Source organism: Mesoplodon densirostris, chromosome 3, assembly GCF_025265405.1.
Source record: "Mesoplodon densirostris isolate mMesDen1 chromosome 3, mMesDen1 primary haplotype, whole genome shotgun sequence".
NCBI lineage: Eukaryota > Metazoa > Chordata > Mammalia > Artiodactyla > Ziphiidae > Mesoplodon > Mesoplodon densirostris.
In genome coordinates, this window is record NC_082663.1 from 175,092,476 (window position 1) to 175,113,889 (window position 21,414).

The window sequence follows — 21,414 nt, forward strand, 5'->3', positions numbered from 1 at the left end:
TATGACTCCTTTCTTCTTTCACCTAAATAAGAGGAGTAGTCTTCTCTTAAAGAGAATCACAGCATATGAGTCATACTCTTCTGTGAAAGAAGATAAATGAAGCCTGTAACCCCAGAGCTGAACACCGAATGTGCTGTCCTAGACTTATGGGAATTTTCAGAGCTTAAAGGAAGTTTACATCATGCTGAACAAGGAAATTTTTTTTTTTTAAGAAGAAAAAAGAGAATTTTATTTGAGCCAAACTGACGACTATAACACAGGCAGCAGATTCTCAGAAAGCTCTGAGAACTTGAACAAGGAAATTTAAATATCATAGCTATGAGTACAGTGAAAGTAAGACATACCAGAATGAAAATTCCTAATCATTCCTAATATTAAAGCATTTCCTCTGAGTATTTTCTTTCAGAGTTTTAGCTAATTTTTTAATCAAAGAAATATACTTACTTTTAAAAGTCAAGAAATACCACAATTTTATGATGAAAATCGGCTTTCTCCTGTACCACTCCTCTCTACTCTCAGGTATCATTCCCCAGAGGCCTCTCTCCTTTCAACTCACCATAACTTTTCCCTGCTGTTTTCTCTTTAATCCCTTTCTGGAAATTCTATTAATTGGATAAGGTTCCTCCCACATTGAGCCCCTAATTTTCTTACTGTTCCATTTTCTCTCTCTTTGTCTTTTGTTTTAGTTTCTGAGATTTCCCAACTTTATCTTACAACCCTTTTGTTGTTATATATTTTAATATCCTGGAGTTTGTTTTCTTTTTATTGTGACAGTCTTTTAAATTTCTTAGATATATTATTTACTTTGAAGCTTTCTTTTGTTCCTTGCGTTCTCTCCATTTGTTTTGGTCTTTGCCTTACCTGGGACAGCAGTATTTCTTAAGCCTGGATTAGAATCACCTGGTTATATTACATAAAAAATTATAAATACTGATGCCTAGACCCCATATGAGGCTGATAAACTGTAAGTTTTACTTAAATATCCTTGTGTGATCATTTGTATTAAAGTGAGTTATTAATTTGTCGATTGGAATTTCTTTAAGGCTTACCAACGGGTATGTTTCACATTTGGTGTCAAGTGGGACTGGCTGTTTTTGGGGGGACCCCGAAGTGTGCGTATTTGTAGGTCTTTTCACTTGGACTTGGGTCAGTTTCCCCAAAGAAGAATCTTTCTATCTCCTGCAGGGGAGGCTAGTGTCAGTGACAAGAGCTGGGTGGCAATAAACATGGCAGCAGTGTTTGGAGATCTAGAGCGATCTCATCTTTCTGGGTGCAGACTTTTATTTTAGTCTCCGTTTTTCATTTGGGCACTGCACCTCACCTCCGCCCTGAGCTGTGCACGGTGCCCAGGAGCCTATTTCAGCCTTTCCGGAGAGCAAAATTCAGTCTTCTTCTCAGGGTGGAGAAAGAGTGGTGGCCTGATAGTTGTTTCCTAGCCCCTAGGATTTTGTTGACTTATCTTACTAGGTGGCCTCTCTTCTCAGTTTTCCTTTTCTATTTCTTTCTTTCTTTCTTTTTTCTGAGGGTAGAAAGTGAGATGTATTGAGTACACTGCAGGGGAGCAGCAGGGGAGACCAAGAGGGGGTCTGCGCTGGGGGAGAGAAACTGGGCTTCTTTTATGGTCCCCTCTGGTCACCCTTGGGTTAATGCTCCACCCGTTTAGTGGTTAGGGCTGGGTGTGTCATAGCTGTATCGGCCTGGAATGCCAACTGCTTGTGACTGCTGATAATTTCCATTGCGGGGAGAGTGCATTTGTCTTATCTTAAAAGGACCACCCCAGCCTAAGATGGCTGTTCTTTTGTTAAGCTCTACATTTCCCCCCTGTCAGATCAGCAGAGTCAAATCATTGACATCTGGGCAACAACATCATCTTGGGCTACATCCTGCTGAGAAGGGGCAACATTGGGTCCCAGTTGGGTTTGCCTGTCGGCTGTGGGGCTGTGGGATTCTGTGTGAATAGAAATTTTGGGAGGCCTGTTTGAGAGTAGTCAACTGTATTGATTCTAGAGGTTGGAATCCTTGTCTTGTCACCATTTGTAGCTTGATGGAATGCAGTTGGTTTTGTAGCAACTTGTTTGAAGCACTTGGTGACGTTGGTGGATCAGGATGGAAAGAGAAAATAGGATCTCACAGCGTGCCTGGATTTGCCCCAGACGAGCTGCCGCTGCTGAATGCACCAAGTGTTAGAAGTGAGGAGTCCCAAAGCTAGGCCCAAAGGACACCGCAACCCCATCGGGCAGGGACAGTCCGTCGATACGGGACTGGGCTCTAGGTCCGCCAAAGAGTCAGGATGTGCAATCCCTGGTCTCCAGGGACCTTAGACCATCGGCAGTGTTGAAGAGGAGAAAAGACTTTCAAGAACGTAGCCCTTGGGGTGACAGTGAGTCGGAGCCCGTCTGGAGGCCTTGGGTCCCGCTGAGCAATAACCCTGGCCGGGGACCTTCAATTGCCCCAAGTCATTAGGCCGATCACTACAATCGGAAGACTGATTAGGAAAGGCAGAGAGAGGAGAGAGAGGCATTCCCCGTACGGGCCACCAAAATGCTGTGGAGTGCGGTGATGGGGCTGGCAATGTGGGTGGTGAAAGAATTTACCGAGCCAGAAGTGAGGGTAGAAAGTGAGATCTGTTGAGTACACTGCAAGGGAACAGAGGGTGAGAGCAAGGGGTGGGGGGGGGATCTGCCTCAATTTTCTTTATTATTAGGTGTTTTTCTCTTTCTTAATGCCTTTATGAATGTTTTTCATGTGATTTGAATATCAGTTCTTTAAAGGCTAAAATTAGTACTTTGTGGGAAAAAATACCACATATGTTACATACAGTGTAGTAGATTAATACATTTCCAGGTTTGTATAAAAATAGTTGCCGTTTTTGAATTCTTCTAACAATAATATGGATAGAACACAAATTAGAATCTAAAAATATTGTTTTGCTTTTCATTGGCAAGAAGGAAGAGAATTTGACTGATTCTTAAATTAATTTGAAAGATGACCTGTTCAAGAATTTCTAAGAAATTCTGAGAGGAGCAATAAGAGGAGACTTGTCCAGTCAGTGAAAAGGAATAGTGGGCACTGTCACCAGAGTAGAGTACTGAAAAAAAAATAGCAAGTTCCGACACAGACACAAAATATACAGAAGATTCTGAAGTATACCAAAGTGGCATTTCAAATTAATGAGAAAAGAATTGGATGATTCCAATAGCTAGTTTTGAGACAACTGACTACACATCTGGAAAAACAAACCTAGATCTTTACTTTTCACCTTATTCTAAAATAATTTCCATATATATTAATTTTTAAATTAAAGAAAATATAGGTGATTACATGTATAATCTTGAGTAGGGGGAGCTGTATAATTAACCATGGCACCAGAAGTAGAAACCATTAAGGAAAAGATTGATAGGTTTGACTCTTTATAATAAAAACTTCTATACTGTGAGAGAAAAAAGTTATTAAAATACTCAAATGACAGATTGGGAAAATAGAATCATATGATAAAGGAGGCTAATATCTTGATCAAACAACAGAAGGCTACATATCCTAGTAAAAGAATAGACAAAGAATGTGAGCAAACGTTTTGCCAAATAATTGCAAATGCTTTTACATATTGATTGGCCAAAAAGTTCGCTCAGGTTTTTCCGTAATACCTTACAGAAAAACTCGGACGAACTTTTTGGCCAACCCATTACTTATTGGTGATGTTCAGTGCTACTGGTAAACGACAGAATACAAATTTAACAAAAACTTAGAAAATATTTCTTGCCCTTCCCTTTCTTAAATTATTTTCACTGTTGACAGATAGGTGGGAAAATGGGCACCCTGTACACTGTGTGTTTTTCGTCTGTAGGGCAATTGACAGTATGTGTCAAAAGCCTTAAAAAACGTTTCTTCTGACTCAGTAATCCCACTTATAGGAATTTAGGCTAAGAAAATATTAGGAAATGTGCTCCAAGTAGTTTATACAATGATGTCATAAATGTACAAGCTTATTCATAACAAAGCATTTTATAATTATGAAATATTTGAAAATAGCCAAATGCTAATATTGTCATATGCGTTCAGTTTTTTAACTAAAAAAAACACAAAAGCCTTTATTTATTTATTTGAGAGATATATGCATAATATGTGTTAAATGAAAAAAGCTGATTGTGTGAATGCTATAATCTCCTTTATATAAAACATTTGTGTATATTCACATGCATAGAATAGATCTGAAAAGGTAACAATATGAATAACTTCGAGCACTGCCTAGGTTTCAGATAAAATGCTAAGGCTTTACATGCAATACCTTATTTAATGAAGACGACATTAACAGTGCTACCTTTGGGTGACAGGATTGTAGGAGATTGAGGCTTCTTTTTCCTTTTTACTTCTCTGTATTTCCTAACTTTTCTATAATCATGCATAATCCTCTGTGAGAAGAATTTGTTGTTTAAACTTCTCAGTTTTAACTTCTCATTATTGAGTCATTTGGGAAGGCTTGCATGGTCCTGTAGAAGCAATTAAAGATTGAAAACCTCAGAACTTGTCACGGCATGATCTTGGACAAGTAACTATATCTCTTGGATTTTATACTTTCACCTCTAGACGAGAACAGTTAAATATTGAGGGCCTTTGTAAAAGGAGCTAAATATATTTAGTTGTAACTGAATTATTGTTTGAATGAGACATTTAAAAAAATTGCCATATTATATATGCCATCTGGAATGTGATCAAGACCAGTGGATATTTGTGCTGCTTTTTTAAAGTCAATGCTAGGGAATGGGTGCTCAGAATTCACAGAACATGTGAATATGTAATTTTGGTCAGATGAAATTAAAATTTGATTTAAAATATTATCTAAGAGATCCTAACTAAACTTCAAAAGCCGTGTCATCATCCTTATCAACAGTGTTTTGTTTTTATTTTGTGGATACCAAATCTCGAAATTAACTACGTTCTCCCCCCCCCATTTTAGGTCAGTTGGTGGTGTGTACGTTATGCTCCTGTGTCATGAAAACGAAGCAGATCTGGCTCTTTTCAGCTCACATGCTTCCTCTCCTAGCACGCCTCTGCCTTGTTCCTCTGGAGACAATTGTTATCATCAACAAATTTGCTATGGTTTTTACTGGATTGGAAGTTCTTTATTTTCTCGGGTCTAACCTTCTAGTACCTTATAACCTTGCCAAGTCTGCATACAGAGAGTTGGTTCAGGTAAGACTGCGTAGATAAAATTCTACATAAATATTAAGTATATTAAAGATTTAGTTCACTTTTATTTCACAGTCATGGTCATGGTAACATTATGTTTGACAGTTTCAAAATAGTCACTATTTTCAACCTAACTAGGAGCATCTGAGATTCTTTATTAAGTTCTATTGAGAGGCAGTAAAGTGAAGTAAGTGCTTCTCCGGAAGCAGATGGTCTGGGTTCTCACTCTGACGCTGCTGTTTACCAGCTGTGTAACCTGGGGTTAGTCACTTCAGTTTACTTATCTGTAAAATGGAGCTAATAATAACTGTTGTACTTAACGCATAGGGTCGCCGTGAGATTTGAATGAGTTCAGTGCCAGGTAGGTGATATTCAGTGTTAACTACGATAACAAAGACAAGAATGATGTAGAATTGAATGCCTAGAGGTCAAATCCTGTTTTTTTCCTGATTATAGCCCTACTGTGAGTACAGTTTTTTCCTTAGGTTTGTTTAATAGACTGAGAAGTTAAATAGTTCTGGGCTATGGTATGACAGATTTCATTTAGATGTGGTGCTTAGACTGATTTTGCCAACATAACGTGCTTCTGTCTCTCCTACTTTTATCAGCCTTTGCTCTCAAACAGATTATTTCCAGACACAAACAGTAGGTATTCAGGAGATAAATAGTTTTATTTGACTTAATCAGTGAATTTCAGTATATAAAATAGGTCTTAAAACTGACATTGGTATAAAGAGAGTATTAAAATGGGCATTCTCTCCTAGCTCTTTACTGTGTGCATGACCGTAAGGTACAGGAAGCTTTTTCAGATTGGTCAAACTGATACTACTAAACGAATTCTTTCCTTGTTGTTATTGTTGTGGCCCCAGGGGCAGATTTCCCAGAAAAATTCCCTAAGCTCTTGGCCGTACCCTGATTCTACTGATTTCTTCATCTTACATAATGATTAACTTGAGCAACTTTCTTGAAAGTAGATCTTCCGAAGAAGATGAAGTTATTTTCGTACTCTCATTGAACAGTTTTTTCATGGGGAAGGGTTGTTGTACTCAGAGTCAGAATGATGAATTTATGTATTTTTTATTTGAATTCAATCTTGTGGAACTACCCTGGTTTGTAAGAAGCGGTAGATATTCAGTAAATATTGCTTGGATACTGTTTATTTAGTCACCGTAAGGACAAAGCCTCCGTTTTTCAGTGTCATGTTTACCTTCTTGGTTGCCATTAGGTTCTTGTAGCACAAGGTGTTGCAGTTGAAAATAAAGTATAGGTTACGAAATTCGTGACCTGGAAAGAATTGGATAGACAAGAAATGGAAACTGTCAGGTACTTTAGTGGTCTTTTCCTTGAATGGAAAGGAGGAAAAGTACTCTACCTCTCAGTGATTAGTTTGCTGCTAATAATAATTTTGCAGCTAGCTGGACAATTTACCTTTTCTTCCAATATTTTCTAGTTGGGAAAAAATAGGGGTTAATCATGACTCAGTTTTAGAAAAAATATTTGATTTACAGATGAAAAAATGTAAATTTAGAATAACCTGCAAGTCAGTGTATTTTCATTTAAGGTCTTTATAGTTTTTGAACATTCTGGTGTCACACCGAGCATTCCGGCAAGATCAATTGGCTGCTTAGGTTAGAGTTTGTAACCTACTTGGCAGAACCTTGTTGTGTTACCAGGGTCCGGTCCCTGGCTTAGTAACTCCAGAAACTTGGTTACAGCTGTACTCTTAGGCTGAATCAGATTATGAGAATTAATTCCTCCTAATCAGTCTCATAAGAAATTGTTTTATAAACTAGACAGCTAATTTATTGACTTATAGTAGTTTAATAAACTTTTTTTAGGTGTACCTTTTTCCCTGGTGGTAATGCACTTGGCAAAACAAATCATTTGAGAAATGTTGCTTGAATAATACACAGTAGGAGCAAGGGGAATTGATTTGTCTGGGGGAAAAGACTTCTTTCTCCAATGATTATTCTGTCTTTCATCAAACTACTTCTCATCTATGACCTTCCTGAATAAACTCTGGAAAATTCTTTTATCTTTCCCTTCCTCCTTGCATCGTTCATGCTAGTCCTGATCATTTTGATTAGACATGAGTAAGTTTACCAGGGCTCCTCAAACTCCCTTGACGTAGTTTTACTCTGACTGTGACTTTATTTTGACATTACCCCTGAACTGTTAGGGCAGTTTACTGTGGCCATTTGATGAATGTGTGTCAACTGTTAATAATAATGCAAAATCAGAAAAGTAACAAAGACATGCTAATTCCTACTTGTATGTATAGAGCTAACTTTGAAGGAATTTAGTTGAAATAATCTTGCAAGAAAAGAAAAGCTACTCAGTTTTTCTCTTTAAGTACTTTAGGTTTAAACTCTTTTGTGTTTAAATGTGTTCATTGAAGTGATACAAGGTGTTTTCCTAAAGTCCTATTTTCTTACTCAGGTAGTGGAGGTATATGGCCTTCTAGCCTTGGGGATGTCCCTGTGGAATCAGCTGGTAGTCCCTGTACTGTTCATGGTTTTCTGGCTCGTCTTATTTGCTCTTCAGATTTACTCCTATTTCAGTACTCGAGATCAGCCTGCATCACGAGAGAGGCTTCTTTTCCTTTTCCTCACAAGGTAATTAATAAGAGTATACGATACTATATATAACCTTAAGAAGAGAAAACTTTGATCTAGGAATAGTAAGTTTTTCAAATTAACTTTTGTCAGTCTTTTTATAGTGCTTCATATTCAATTAAAATAGGATTTTCACTCAGTGAATGCCTAGGTCTGGCAATGTAGGGAGGTGCTAATATAATAACGGTGGTATATTTGGCTGCACTGTAGAGCGTAGTACAGCAAATGATTTGTGGAAAGGTATGTAGCAAATTGTAAAAATGTTTTTTCAGTATCAAGTTAAACTACTGGAAAAGAAATATGTTACTAAAAATAACTATCACTTTAATTGAGTATTTAATATGTGCCAGCCACACTAATAAACCCTTCTTCATACTTACTTTTATAGCAGCCCTGCAAGGAAGGTGCCTTTATTATCATTAGCATTGCAGAGCTAAGGAAACTGTACCAAGAGTAACTTGCCCAGGTGCCAGTGCCAAAAGAAGGGGTGCTGACACTCAAACCCCACCTGAGTCCAAATCCTATGACTTACCTATATACTTTCACTATGCCTTGTTATTTTCAATGTGTTGCTTCCGTATTAAGATAGAGTCAAATAATGGTAAAATGAGTATATCATAGTATTTTACTATTTAACCTAAAGGAATTCTAAGACTTGGTTCCTAAAGTAAATTATTAAAAAAAAAAATCTTAAGTCATTAGAGTCCATTTTCCACCTCATTATCTTTGTTGTGAGCTTATCTAGACATTTGTCACTGTTAAATTCCAAGTTTCCATCTCAAGCCCTCAGAACCTAGCAAATGGGTCTACATCTTCATTCCCTGGCTCATTGTCCCTTTAAAAGGCAAGAAAGAAACTCTCCTCCTGGGAAGTAAGTATAGGCGAATACAACTTTAGAGTTTTAGTTAGTAGAGCTGTTGTTTCGCAGCCATCCAGAATGATGGAGTGTTGTGCACCAAGTGGTGTAGGGGAGGAGAAGTTTAAGACAGATTTACTCTCCTTAAAGAGCATGTTACTTGTTAAGATTGAAAATGTCACAAAGTTAAACAGCAATAAAAATGTCATGGGGCGATACCTATTTGGACAAGTAAGTAAAATAAACTTATTGGTACTGAGTCAGATTTTGTACTTTCTGACACTTTTAATTAAAAAGTAGCTTTTATAAACATGCAATAAACTGATATCAAACACATTTTAATGGCCAATTCATTGTTTCGCTGCTATTTGTTTTTATGTCAGTATCATGGAGATTTTATGCAGAGTTTTAAAATGGTCCAAAAAGTAACTGAATTTAAAGAGAAAGAGAGATACACAGTTCTGTGGTTAGGATAACCTAAGTGTGGGACTGGGGTTGGTCATGTTTTAAACCAGATTATTATCCATTGTGAAGCACAATCAAATGAAGCATAGTATAATGTAAGAGGCTTAACAAATCAGTAAGCTATGAATGAATTTGGACTTAACAAAGTAAGAAAATAATGCTGAGATTTTAGGTGAGGCTTAGATATCTTGCCAAAATAATTTTCTTCTTTATTCCTTTTCCATACATAGGATAGATTGCCCCTTCTCTATATAAGAATATTTTAATTTGGTGTTTCATAGAGAAGTTCCTGTGTGGTTCTTTCATTAACTTGTATCTCTGTAAGCATTGTTCTTTGTCCTTCTTGATGCTCTTGTGCGTTAGGTTATGTGTGTATGTTGCTTTGCCAAAGAACAACTTACTTTCAAAAAGGAGGATCACAAGTTTACCAGGATACCCTGACTAAAACAAACCAACAAAGCACGGCAAACAAACTGAAAAACAAAAAGAAGGGGTTTTTTGCAGCCAGGAAATAGAAACTAAAATCAATAAAATGTCTCATTGAGGAGAGATGGGAAGAAAAGTTTTATAAATTTCCCAGCCTCTTTCACTTCCCCAGAGCTAGGTTGAAACCTTTTGTTTTCTTTAGTATGCTCTTGAAAAATAGCACCACACTCTTTTTTAAAGTAAGAGACAAAGAATGTGCTCCTCTTGAAAATGTAATTAAATCATACTGTTTGGGTAAAAAAGATTTCTTTAAATATAGACACAAGAATAGAGAAATTGTTTGGACATTCAGTAAAACTTTCAGACTTTTCCAATGGGAATGAAGTAAAATTTTTAGTGTTATTTTTAGCCATGATTCTCATATTTTTAAATTACTGGACAATTTGTTGAAACGTGGTATATAATGATTTTTCTGAGAAAAATATCAAACATTTCAGAAATTAGACTTGTAAGAATGCCATAAAATTATTTATTCTTTAGCTGTCAACTACTATGATTGGTAGATATTTTGGCTCCTAATGGAAAACCAAACATTTTTTTCCTCATCATAATGCACAGTGGTCTACGTAAAATTAGATGTTTTCACATAAAAAGTAACTTAAAAACAGTTGTGTAAGAAGGATAACCGTGTAGCAGAGGCATGGAGCTACATAGTAAAGGGCAGATACTGATTTGCCTGAATGAATTCCTCATCCATGCAAGACATTCTTCACTGAAATTTCAAAACTTAAGATACCATGCTTTGAACGTTTTTTTATTAGTTGCTTTGTAAATGCTAAATCCAAATTATTGGTACATAATATTACATATATTTGCAAAATACTTATTAAATTATTCTCAAATATGTTCAATAAAAGTATTGAATGTATTTCTATAAAATATGAAAGTATTTCCAAGGTTTAGTGCAAGTCCAGTTCTCCTTATTAAAAATTGATACTAAAATTATTTTTAAATGGTCTTGGGCTGTATTCTCGGACATGCTTTTGAAATAACCCAGAAAAAACCTGCATTGACCTACGCCTAAATTAATTAAAATGTAAAGCACCAGTAGCATGGAAGACACTGTTGGAGTGAGAGGAGTCAGGGGCTACAGAGTCTGTACAGGCCCTACCCCATAGCAGTTTGGTCAGAGAAGGAGTTTTGACAAGGAACCACATTAGCAGGACAGTCTGATCAATTTGAACAGCCAGAACCTTTCAGAAGAACAATGGGCAACTATACACGTTTCTTTTGAATATTATCAGCATGTTAATTAGATATTTCTTAAGGTTTGAACAGATTTAAGCCTTCAGAGTTTTACTACCTTTGAAGGAGATGATAGTTAATAAAAATAAAAAAGACTGTGTTTCAGATTTGGTGCTATGTGCTGAATATTTGCCAAAGAGTTAGAAAAATGAGGTTAGGATAATAATAAGAATGGATTTACATTATTAACAGAGTGGTTAGGTGATTTCATCTCAAATTTTGGGTGTTTTCATTGAGGATCAGATCAAGCTTGGTGGTTATTTAAAGGCCTAAGATGTTTCAATTCCAAATAAACAATTTTTATCGGTCAATATTTCCCCCCCTTTTTTTCTAGTATTGCTGAATGCTGCAGCACTCCTTACTCACTTTTGGGTTTGGTCTTCACGGTTTCTTTTGTTGCCTTGGGTGTTCTGACACTCTGCAAGTTTTACTTGCAGGGTTATCGAGCTTTCATGAATGATCCTGCCATGAATCGGTAAGTTCTTCACCCTGAATAGCTCTAGACATTTAAATCTTATGTAACTTGAAGACGGAATGATGAGTTTCTTTGTTGATGAATTTTAGAGGAAATGGAATTTTGAGGACTTTTTTTTTGGAATGGTTGCAATATTTAGATTAAAATACTATGAAAAAATAACTAAATTTCTGTCTATAAAAGATGTATTTTTATTGTATGTACATAACAATGTATATTAGACACTTTCCTTTCCTAGATTTATTTAAGAGATTTTTGGACAGCTTGCTTTTTCCCATTTGACGTTTGTGTCGCTCTGTTAAAATCAGATTTCTAAATTTGATACTTAAAGATTTTTTTTTTATGTTTGAACATAATTTTGATACTGATTGAAGTTTCAAAGGATGCATTAATGAGGATGCAGAATAGTTATTCCAGTTGTTACTAAATCACTAAGATCAGGTATTAGGAAACTACTTCTAGAACTTGTCATAATTTCTGTTATCTGAATTAACATAGAGGTTTAATGGTTTCATTTATATAAGTTTATGTAACCTCTTCTTAAAGTATTTAAATTTTTATGGAATATTTCATAATTAGTAGATGCTGAGTACCTTGTAAATTGAGGGGAAATTTTAATTTGTTGTATATTAGTTTTTTAATGACAGAAAAGAAAAAACCTATGCTCTGTAATTTTCCTGCCAGTCCCAGCTAACACCTTTATAATGGAAAAAGGGAGTGGGGACAAGACAAAAATAATTCATGTTTAAGTTCACAGAATTCATACCATTCAGAAAGCACAAAATGGAAAATGACAACTTTCTTCCCCTACTTCCCATTTCCTCTCCCCAAAGGTAACAGCTAGCTATAGATGGTAATTTAAAACATTTCTTATAGGGAAAAGTATATATAGTCTTTCCCACATACTATACACATTGTTCTGCATCTTATCTCGTCACTTAATATGGTTTAGATAGGTTTTTTTATTTTGTTTTTATGTCAACACATATACCTTGTTCTTTTCGATGAATGCATAGTATTGCAAAAATAATGTATCTCTCTTTTTTTTTTTTTTGCTATTTAAAAATAATGCTGCTATGAGTGTCTTTGTTCATGTCTCTCTTTTTAAACCCTTAATTAGGAAAATTTTAAACCAGTAAAGCTGAGAAGATAGTAAAATGAACCCCTATATATGTACCTGGCACCCATCTCCAGTAATATGGCCAGTGTTGTGTGTTGTGTGCCCCTGTCAATTCCACCTACCTTGTCCCATAACACCCCCTAGCTGCATTTGTTTGGAGCAAATTCCAGATATAATATTATTTTACCTCTAAATCTTTTAGGAAAAAACCATAACTACAATAGAGCATTCATTTCTGATAGAAGAATTCCTTGACATCAAATACCCAGTTGGTGTTCATATTTCCCTAATTATCTGTCTAAATTTTAAAAAACATTTTGTTTGCTCAACTCAGGATCCAAATAATGCCCATGTTGTAGTTGACTGGTATGCCTCTTAAGTCTCTTTCAATATTTAGGTTCCTGCTATCTCTTTATTTTTTCCCTTTAATGTTATTTGTTGAAGACATCGGATTGTTTGTCCTATGTAGTTTTTCAGTCTGGATTTTACTGATTGTATCCCCATGATGTCACATAACATGTTCCATTGTTCACTTTATCTCTCAAATCTGTGTGTGTGTGTGTGTGTGTGTGTGTGTGTATCTCTTAAAAATCTATATCTATATATCTTAACTTTTGTAGTACATCCATCGGGTAAATTACTAGTAATATTATTGAATTGAAGGGTATGTACATTTTAAATTTATTAGCAATTCTTCTCCAGAAACATTTTACCTGTTTATATCTCAACATTAGTCTGCCCATATTTTTTTACATTCCTTGTCAGTACTTGGGTCATCAAACTTTGAAATATTTGCTAATTTGTGTATCTGAAAACTACCTGTCCTTTGCTCATTTCTCATTTATTTGTAAGGTTCTTTATAATTCAAGTCAATAGGATAAAAAGGTCTTAGGACGTTATATATTTTCCATATGGAAATTGAATTTCAAAAAAAGTATTTTTGTTTACATCTCTGGTTCTTATGGTCTTCTTAAATAGACCTTCCCTACTCCAAGATTATAGAGACATTCACCTGTGGTTCTCTATTTTATAATCGGGATATAGCTCATGATGTAAATATGTATAATTCAGTGGATATCTAAGAATGGTAGGAGTGTCTGACTCGTTAGCAAAGTCTGGTTAGAGCACTTTTATTTATCTGAGAAGTTGCTTTTTTTCTCCTCACTGTATGCTAAGGTTATAGCTATTATGTTTTGCACATGTAGTGATACATTATGCTTGTATATCATTACATTGACATTAATATTCTGATCAAGTTTTTTTGTCGAAGTCAGAATAGATCACAAATATGTAATAATAGTCTAAGCCTTTGGATTATTTTCCCTTGGAATTAAATGTGATTCTGATTATTGTTTGTTTTTCCAAAAACGTGTGCTTTTCTAGGGGCATGACAGAAGGAGTTACGCTGTTAATCCTGGCGGTGCAGACTGGTCTGATAGAGCTGCAGGTTGTTCATCGGGCATTCCTGCTCAGTATTATCCTTTTCATTGTTGTAGCTTCTATCCTGCAGTCTATGTTAGAGATTGCAGATCCTATTGTTTTGGCGCTGGGAGCATCTAGAGACAAGTAAGAAACTTCCTAAAAGAAATTTTTGTCATATTGTTTACATAAGTTTGTTGTCTGAAGATCTAGGTATTGTTTAGAGACAAGATGGATGAATAATTGGTATTAGCTTATTAACAAGTTTACATTTTTATTTTTTGTATGTATTTGACTTTTCTGTTTGTTTTTTTCCTCAACATTCCTGTATATAAAAGTCACATTAAAGGTCAAGTAATTACAAATCAGCTTTTTCTTCTTCAGAGAAATGTAGTACTTTTTAATACTTATCCAGTTTTAAAATTAAGAATGTAGAGCATAAAATTCAGTACAGTAAATATAACAAATAATATACAATTTAATTCTGTGCAATGCTAAAGGAGAGGAAACATTGAGAGAAAGGAGAGAAAAATAAAGGTTGTCAGACAATCATAAAGATAGGCATTTATGGGGCCTCCCTGGTGGCGCAGTGGTTGAGAGTCCGCCTGCCGATGCAGGGGATACGGGTTCGTGCCCCGGTCTGGGAGGATCCCATATGCCGCGGAGCGGCTGGGCCTGTGAGCCATGGCCGCTGGGCCTGCGCATCCGGAGCCTGTGCTCCGCAACGGGAGAGGCCACAACAGTGAGAGGCCCACATACCGCAAAAAGAAAAAAAAAAAAAAAAAAGATAGGCATTTATGGAATAACAGTCTCATCTGATGGCGTTTTGCACCTAACTGAGTTTTTATAATGGGGGTTCTTGACACCTTATGGGACCAGCTGGATTCATATTCATCTCATATTACAGAAATTTTCATAAGGAATAAAAGTCAAATTATTATTTGGCTCTTTAAGATACTATGATGTAAATATGTATAATTCAGTGGATATCTAAGAATGGTAGGAGTGTAACCTACCTAATGGTAGGCTATGGTAATTTATACAAGGATTTTCTATAAGGAATTGCTTAAAACTCAGTGCCACTATTTTTTTCCAGCATGCTTCTACACACTCTTGATTATTGAAATACCCGATTTAATTGCTTCCTTGGTGGTGCTTTATAAGTAAGGAAATTAACATTTTAATTATAGTTAATCAGATTTATCTTTCTATCCCCATATCCCATATTGCCAAACATTCTGAAAACTTGTCAAACCCATAGAATGGCTGAAAGAGTCAATTTAATTTAAATAAGCTCAAAGCTCTTGGATATATTTCAGATAATTTTAATCATTATTCTTATTTGAGATTTGGTCTTTAGGTTTCTCAGCAGAAGCATTTAAGATGTTGAATTCAATGGTGAACTTAGTTAAATAGTCACTTAAATTGGGGTTTTGACCTAAGTACAATTACCATTTTGTCATCTCTGGCAGTATCCTTTAGTATTATTAATTATACCAATTAAAAGACTGATATAGTACAATAGAAAGTTTGGAAAAGAGAGAAATAAGACCATAATTTCACTGCCATAGGCACCAGTAAATTCAGTTCTGGGTCCTTCCAGGGTGCTGAACTAGCATCATTACTGGCTTCTTCCTCCAAGATAAAATACAGAGGAAATTTAGAGGGAAAGAAGCAAGACTGAGAAGCCCCGCGTGTTGGTGTGTAGTGTGGGTATTTTGGATTGGTGTCACTATTGTTACTCGTGTCTGTAGCAGCATTAATTGGCCTGAGGCAAGAGAGGCTCTTGGCTGTGACAGGATGAGATAGGAATGAACAGTTAGGGTTCTGTTCTTTCTTCTCTCCCACTACTGCCTATGGTAATTAGAGTATACAATCAACAGTTAAATGGCAGTACTTTTTTAAACAAATGAAATGGAAAAGTTGTGAGAAAAATAAAACTTATTAGAGCTGACTTAAGAATTAAAAAGCTTGGATAGTTCTGTTAAAGAAATGGAAGCAAATGGTAAACATCCTGACTCAGATGGTGTTATAGGCAAGTTCTACCAAACTTTGAAGGAGCAGATATCCCTGTTTTAAACAAATACTTTCAGACAATAGAAAGACTATCCCCCCACCCCTGCTCATTCTTTGAAACCAGTATAAATCCATATTGAAATCAAACACAATTTGAGAAAGATAAATTAAAGTTTATTTCACTCACAATAGGAGATACTGTGAAGTTTTTATAATAATTGGCTCAAGTATAGACAACTTGACCAATGGAACAGAGCCCCCAGACAGGTCCATATATATATGGGACTTTGGTGTATGGCCGAAGTGGCATGTCAGATGAGTGGGACAGGTGGTTCTCTTCTGTAATGTAGCTGGAAAAAAATGGTTTCTAATTGGAAAAAGATGGAATTGGATTCCTGTCTCACAGCCGTAAACAAAAGAATCAACTCCAGGATGGTAGAGCCTTAAATGTCAAAATAAAAAATTAAATCTGCATAGAGTAGTATATTTTGGACCTTCAAGTAGGAAAAAAAATTCTTAAACTGATGGAACTGGCCGTGAAAGACTGAGACTAAGAATGACTATGATTATGAAAGAAAAGAATGATAAATCTAACTAACAAAATTAATAACATTTTCTTTTTTTTTTTTTTTTTTTTTCGGTATGCGGGCCTCTCACTGTTGTGGCCTCCCCCGTTGCGGAGCACAGGCTCCGGACGCGCAGGCTCAGCGGCCATGGCCCACGGGCCCAGCCGCTCCGCGGCATATGGGATCCTCCCAGACCGGGGCACGAACCCTCATCCCCTGCATCGGCAGGCGGACTCCCAACCACCTGCGCCACCAGGGAGGCCCGAATAACATTTTCTAAATCTAAAGGAAACTTGTATTAGAAATGATAATTACAAACCTGGGAGAAGATATTTATAGTATTCACACTTGCTCAAGAATTACTATCAAGAATATGTAAATAGCTCATATTGGTGAGAGGAGTGGATAAAATACATCATCAGGCTTTTAGTGAAAGCGGAAACAATGAATATGAAGAGAGGTTCAGTGTCTTTAGTGGTCAGAGAAATGTGAATCAAGACTGCTGTGAGATACTGTTTTAAACCTGTGGAAGTGGCAATGAATAAATAATAGAAAAGAAGGAAGGGAGAGAGAGGAAAGAAAGTCAGCTGATACCTAGGGTAGAAGAAAACATAGGTCCCCAGATAGGTCCCCAGACAACAGAAAGACTATCCCCAGATATCCCACGTTTCTGGTGGGAGTGTAAATTAGTGTAATCGCTTTGGAAAACAGTTTAGCATTGTCTCCTCCTTAGTAGATACTCAAGACATTCTTGTGCATGTTCAGGAGGGACATGTAGAAGAATGTTCATAGCACAATTCACAATAGCAAAAACCTGGGAACAAATCATATGCCAGTCAAACAGTAAAGGGGGTGAATAAATGTGATAATAGTCACGGTGGAATGTTAAAAACATAGTGATGCATTAAACATTATGAATGATTCATAGCAATATATAAAGTAAATCCAAAAAGATGACAATATAGAATGTTATTTTCATTTCAAAAACAGAATTTTAAAATACACTCTTTAGGAGTACATGTGGATAAACAGAACTGTAGAAAGGGAAGCAAGCACAGGACTCATGAAATGGTTTCATTGGGTAGAGGGAGGCAGGACATGAACTAGGCTGGCCTGCCACATGGTCCAGGGCCTCTTTTGTACGGGGAGACGGGCTCATGAATGCTTGCGACATTTCAGGTATTTAAAATAGCTGATTGGATTACGAACTAATAAAAAGGGGGACATGCACAGACCAATAACGATAATGCATTTTGAACAGAGGATTGTGATTAATTCAATTAAGTGTCCCATTAAAAAAGGAAATGAAAAATATCCTAATTCTCACATTAGGTTAACAATTAAAAGGTAATATTGAAACTCTGCTTCTCTCTGTCGTTAAGGAAGTAATTATGAGGGGGAAATCCTCACACGTCTTGGTGTTGCTTGGACTGGAGGTAATTTCCAGTGTTTAAACTTAAAAATGTGTCTCAGATAGGTTTAGCCATAGATATAATTGTTACTTTTATCCAGGAATTTTATTACAGTTGTTAGCAAGGAATTTTACAACTAGAGTCTGCTGTATTCAAATGCTATAGCAGATTTTCAAACTTCATGAAATGGTTGAGGTGAATTAAAAACATTTTTTTTCACTTTATAGTGCTTAACCTGTTAATGGGATGAGATTCCAGCATCATTTTCCACTATTCATTTTATGTTTAATTTTAAATTAGATTTTTATTGAATTTTAACTGCTTAAATAAGGATAAATATGTATGTAATGTTTGTGTGTATATAAAACACAGAAATTAGATGTAAGTTTAAAACTGTTGGCATAATGTTATATTTACTTTTCTGTGTACATGTATAAAATACATGTTTGTATATATATGTAAATTATATAAGTGAATCACAGCTAGCTTGATTTTGAAAAATATATTTAAAGTTTTAAGGCAAATTGCCCTATTATAACTACTGCCTGCTTTTCTTTAAAAAAAGTAAAAGTTTGGAATCTCAAAGCAGGGCTACTGTGCCAGGTTTATATTTGTCCCTTAACTTCTCATAAGAAAAATGTTTGACAAGAAGAGATGTAAAACACTTTCCAAAGTACCTAGCTTTAATTTTAACCAGAATAATAATTTACTTTCTTATCAGACTTGCTAATTGTGGACAGACCCACACAGTGTAGCATTTAACTTAGTGTGGTTATTTTTCCTCCCACCTATGTTGTAGTAGAGTTAAAGGTAGGCAGGATGATTTATGTTACTTTTCTGTCTCCTTGAGATACTTCACATGGACTTGAGAACATATCACAGATGCTGATATTTAATTAAAACAGAATAATTATTGTGGCTATGAGCTTTAAACTATTTTGGTTGAAAGTCACGTTTCCTCGTAATGTTTTTAAATAATCTATGTTTGTTTTTCTTAGGGAATCATTAAATGATTTAAGTCTTGATATTCAGTTTACATAGATTGTAATTGAGTTTTGTTTTTAAGAGAGGGGATGGCTGTTTGGGGCTCACGCTGATTTCTTTCTAGATTTGTGATCCTTACATTAAAAAATTACTCCAACTTTGGCTTTTATTTACCAAGGAAATGGAAGTATCTAGCATCTTTTTTTTTTTTCTTTAAACCCCTTGTTGGGGTATTAAGTCATTACATCACCATTTGTCTTATAAATTGGATATATAAAGTAAATAATAAACTTGTAGGGGGTGGAAATCATACCTTTTTTATTGTTGCACAAAAAGATTTTTTCAAGGTTCTACTTAGGGCACTTATTGGGGGAGGGTTTTGTGTCATTTTTCTTTTAGAAGTTGGTTTACAATCTCTGTTAAATTTGGGATATATTTAAGGAATGATCTATTAGAATAGTACAGTGTATGAAGAGCTAAATAAAAGAAAAGATTATGTTCCTTCTCCTTTTGCCATAACTAGGGGACTCCTGTTGTGTATTCCACTATTGACAAGGAGGGTTCAAGTGGAATCAGAAGCTGAAATCTAAGTCTAAGAAATTTCTTGACTTGTTGGGTGTCTTAAAAGCATAATGTTATATATGGAACTATTCTGCTGTGTAATGACCACAATTACCTTTTGTCCTGCTTGTATCATAGGGCTTTGCACTTGGGTGGATAGATGGGTGGGTAAGAAAAGGTAGTAATTGATGGAAAATAATTTGAAAAATATCAAGCAGAAATAAGTTTTCAAGTTTTATTTGGTACTTATTTCAAACAAGCCTCTGTGCTTAGGAGCTGGAGTTATCCTATTCTTGAGGAGATTAAATATGGGTGATAAGACTTTTTAAAAATGTGTGTACATATATAAAATATTTTTATTTAAATAATAAATATAAAATAAAAATATAAGTAAGAATGTTTAGGTGTATATGATACATATTATATAAAATATTATATATAAATATCTATATATTGAAGCAGTGCTTCAGTTTATTGTATGATTGTTTGGTACAGATGTTAAGAATTCTGAGAGGGTAGGTGATTCCTGGGGAAAGGATATCATTACCTGTATAAATATATTTGTTTAGCTTGAGCTAGTCTAAAGCGTTTAGAAAAGGAGAGAGTGGGATGCAGGCATTTCTGGTGGGATTTTTAAGAGTGCTTGTGTTTTTTTGGGAAGAGAGTTAACCATCTTTGCTTGTAGTGAGGGACAGATGTTGGCAAGTTTGGACCAAAAAATTGGGAGTGATGGGGATTTCCCTGGTGTCACAGTGGTTGAGAATCTGCCTGCCAATGCGGGGACGTGGGTTCAAGGCCTCGTCCGGGAAGATCCCACATGCTGCGGAGCAACTAAGCCCGTGGGCCACAACTACTGAGCTTGCATGCTGCAACTGCTGGAGCCCGTGCTCTACAACAAGAGAAGCCATCGCAATAAGAAGCTTGCACACTGCAATGAAGAGTAGCCCCCACTCGCTGCAACTAGAGAAAGCCCGTGTGCAGCAACGAGGACCCAACACAGCCCCCAAAAAATAAATTAAAAGAAGGCTTAAAAAAAAAAAAATTGGGAGTGGAGGACCTAAAATGCCAGACTAGGAAGTTTAGAGAAGGTATTGACAGTATTATGCTAGCAGAGCTTTAGAACAATTAATCTCTCTAGGAACAGGGGCTAGAAGGGAGGAAGATCAGCTAGTAGGTCTTAAAGTGCAGTGGTTCATAGTTTTTCCCCAACCTCAACAGATGTGAGGGGTAATACCCTTGCTCATCAGAGAGCCATTCCTCTTAGTAACACTGCACTCACAGCTGCAGAGATTTTCATCCAGGGTGGTGCAGGTGAGGAGAGGACGTCACAACTTACGACAGCACATTACTGTTAAAATTGTTGAAGTTTAATGCTGTAAAAGCCTGACATCGCTTTGAGATTGCTTGGAATGGGAATGAGATTGAAGCAAACTATTCAGAAAAAAAAAAAAGAATTGGTGGTACTTGTCAATTGACTGAGTGTGGGGTGTTAAGATAAAAGGTGCTTTGAAGCCTTTGACATGCCTTGCCCTGAAATCTAGCACTGTGACTGGCGTGGAGAAGGGTGTGCAGTAAAATGCTGTGAAATTGAAGCATGGCACAAGATCAGTTAGTTATGCTGCTAGCTGACAGGCACGTTAAAAGAATACTTTTCTTTCTCTAGGAGTTTATGGAAACACTTCCGTGCCGTGAGCCTTTGTTTATTTTTACTGGTGTTCCCTGCTTATATGGCTTATATGATTTGCCAGTTTTTCCACATGGATTTTTGGCTTCTAATCATTATTTCTAGCAGCATTCTCACCTCTCTTCAGGTAAGCCCAGGATTAATTAACTTTATATAATAACTGATTTTCTTATTTTTCCTTCCAGAAAAGGAATTAAACTTTTTCAAGATTAATGATGATAAGTGGTCTATTTAGGTGATTACTTCCCATCCTCTTTACTAGAATGCATTATTTATTTGAGCATAGGAGTTAGAAGGTAGGTTATTAAAATACTAAGCCTATC

At 36.0% G+C, this 21,414-nt stretch overlaps 1 protein-coding gene across 1 annotated transcript in view; it reads left to right on the forward strand.

Annotated features, from left to right (window-relative positions):
• Nucleotides 1–21,414, forward strand: part of RNF145 (ring finger protein 145) — a 64,119-nt gene that overhangs the window by 37,778 nt on the left and 4,927 nt on the right. Inside the window, exons 5-9 of the mRNA XM_060094982.1 lie at nt 4,955–5,190; nt 7,627–7,802; nt 11,189–11,329; nt 13,833–14,015; nt 21,071–21,218. Coding sequence (XP_059950965.1) covers nt 4,955–5,190; nt 7,627–7,802; nt 11,189–11,329; nt 13,833–14,015; nt 21,071–21,218 — 884 coding nt within the window. The remainder of the gene's footprint in view (nt 1–4,954; nt 5,191–7,626; nt 7,803–11,188; nt 11,330–13,832; nt 14,016–21,070; nt 21,219–21,414) is intronic.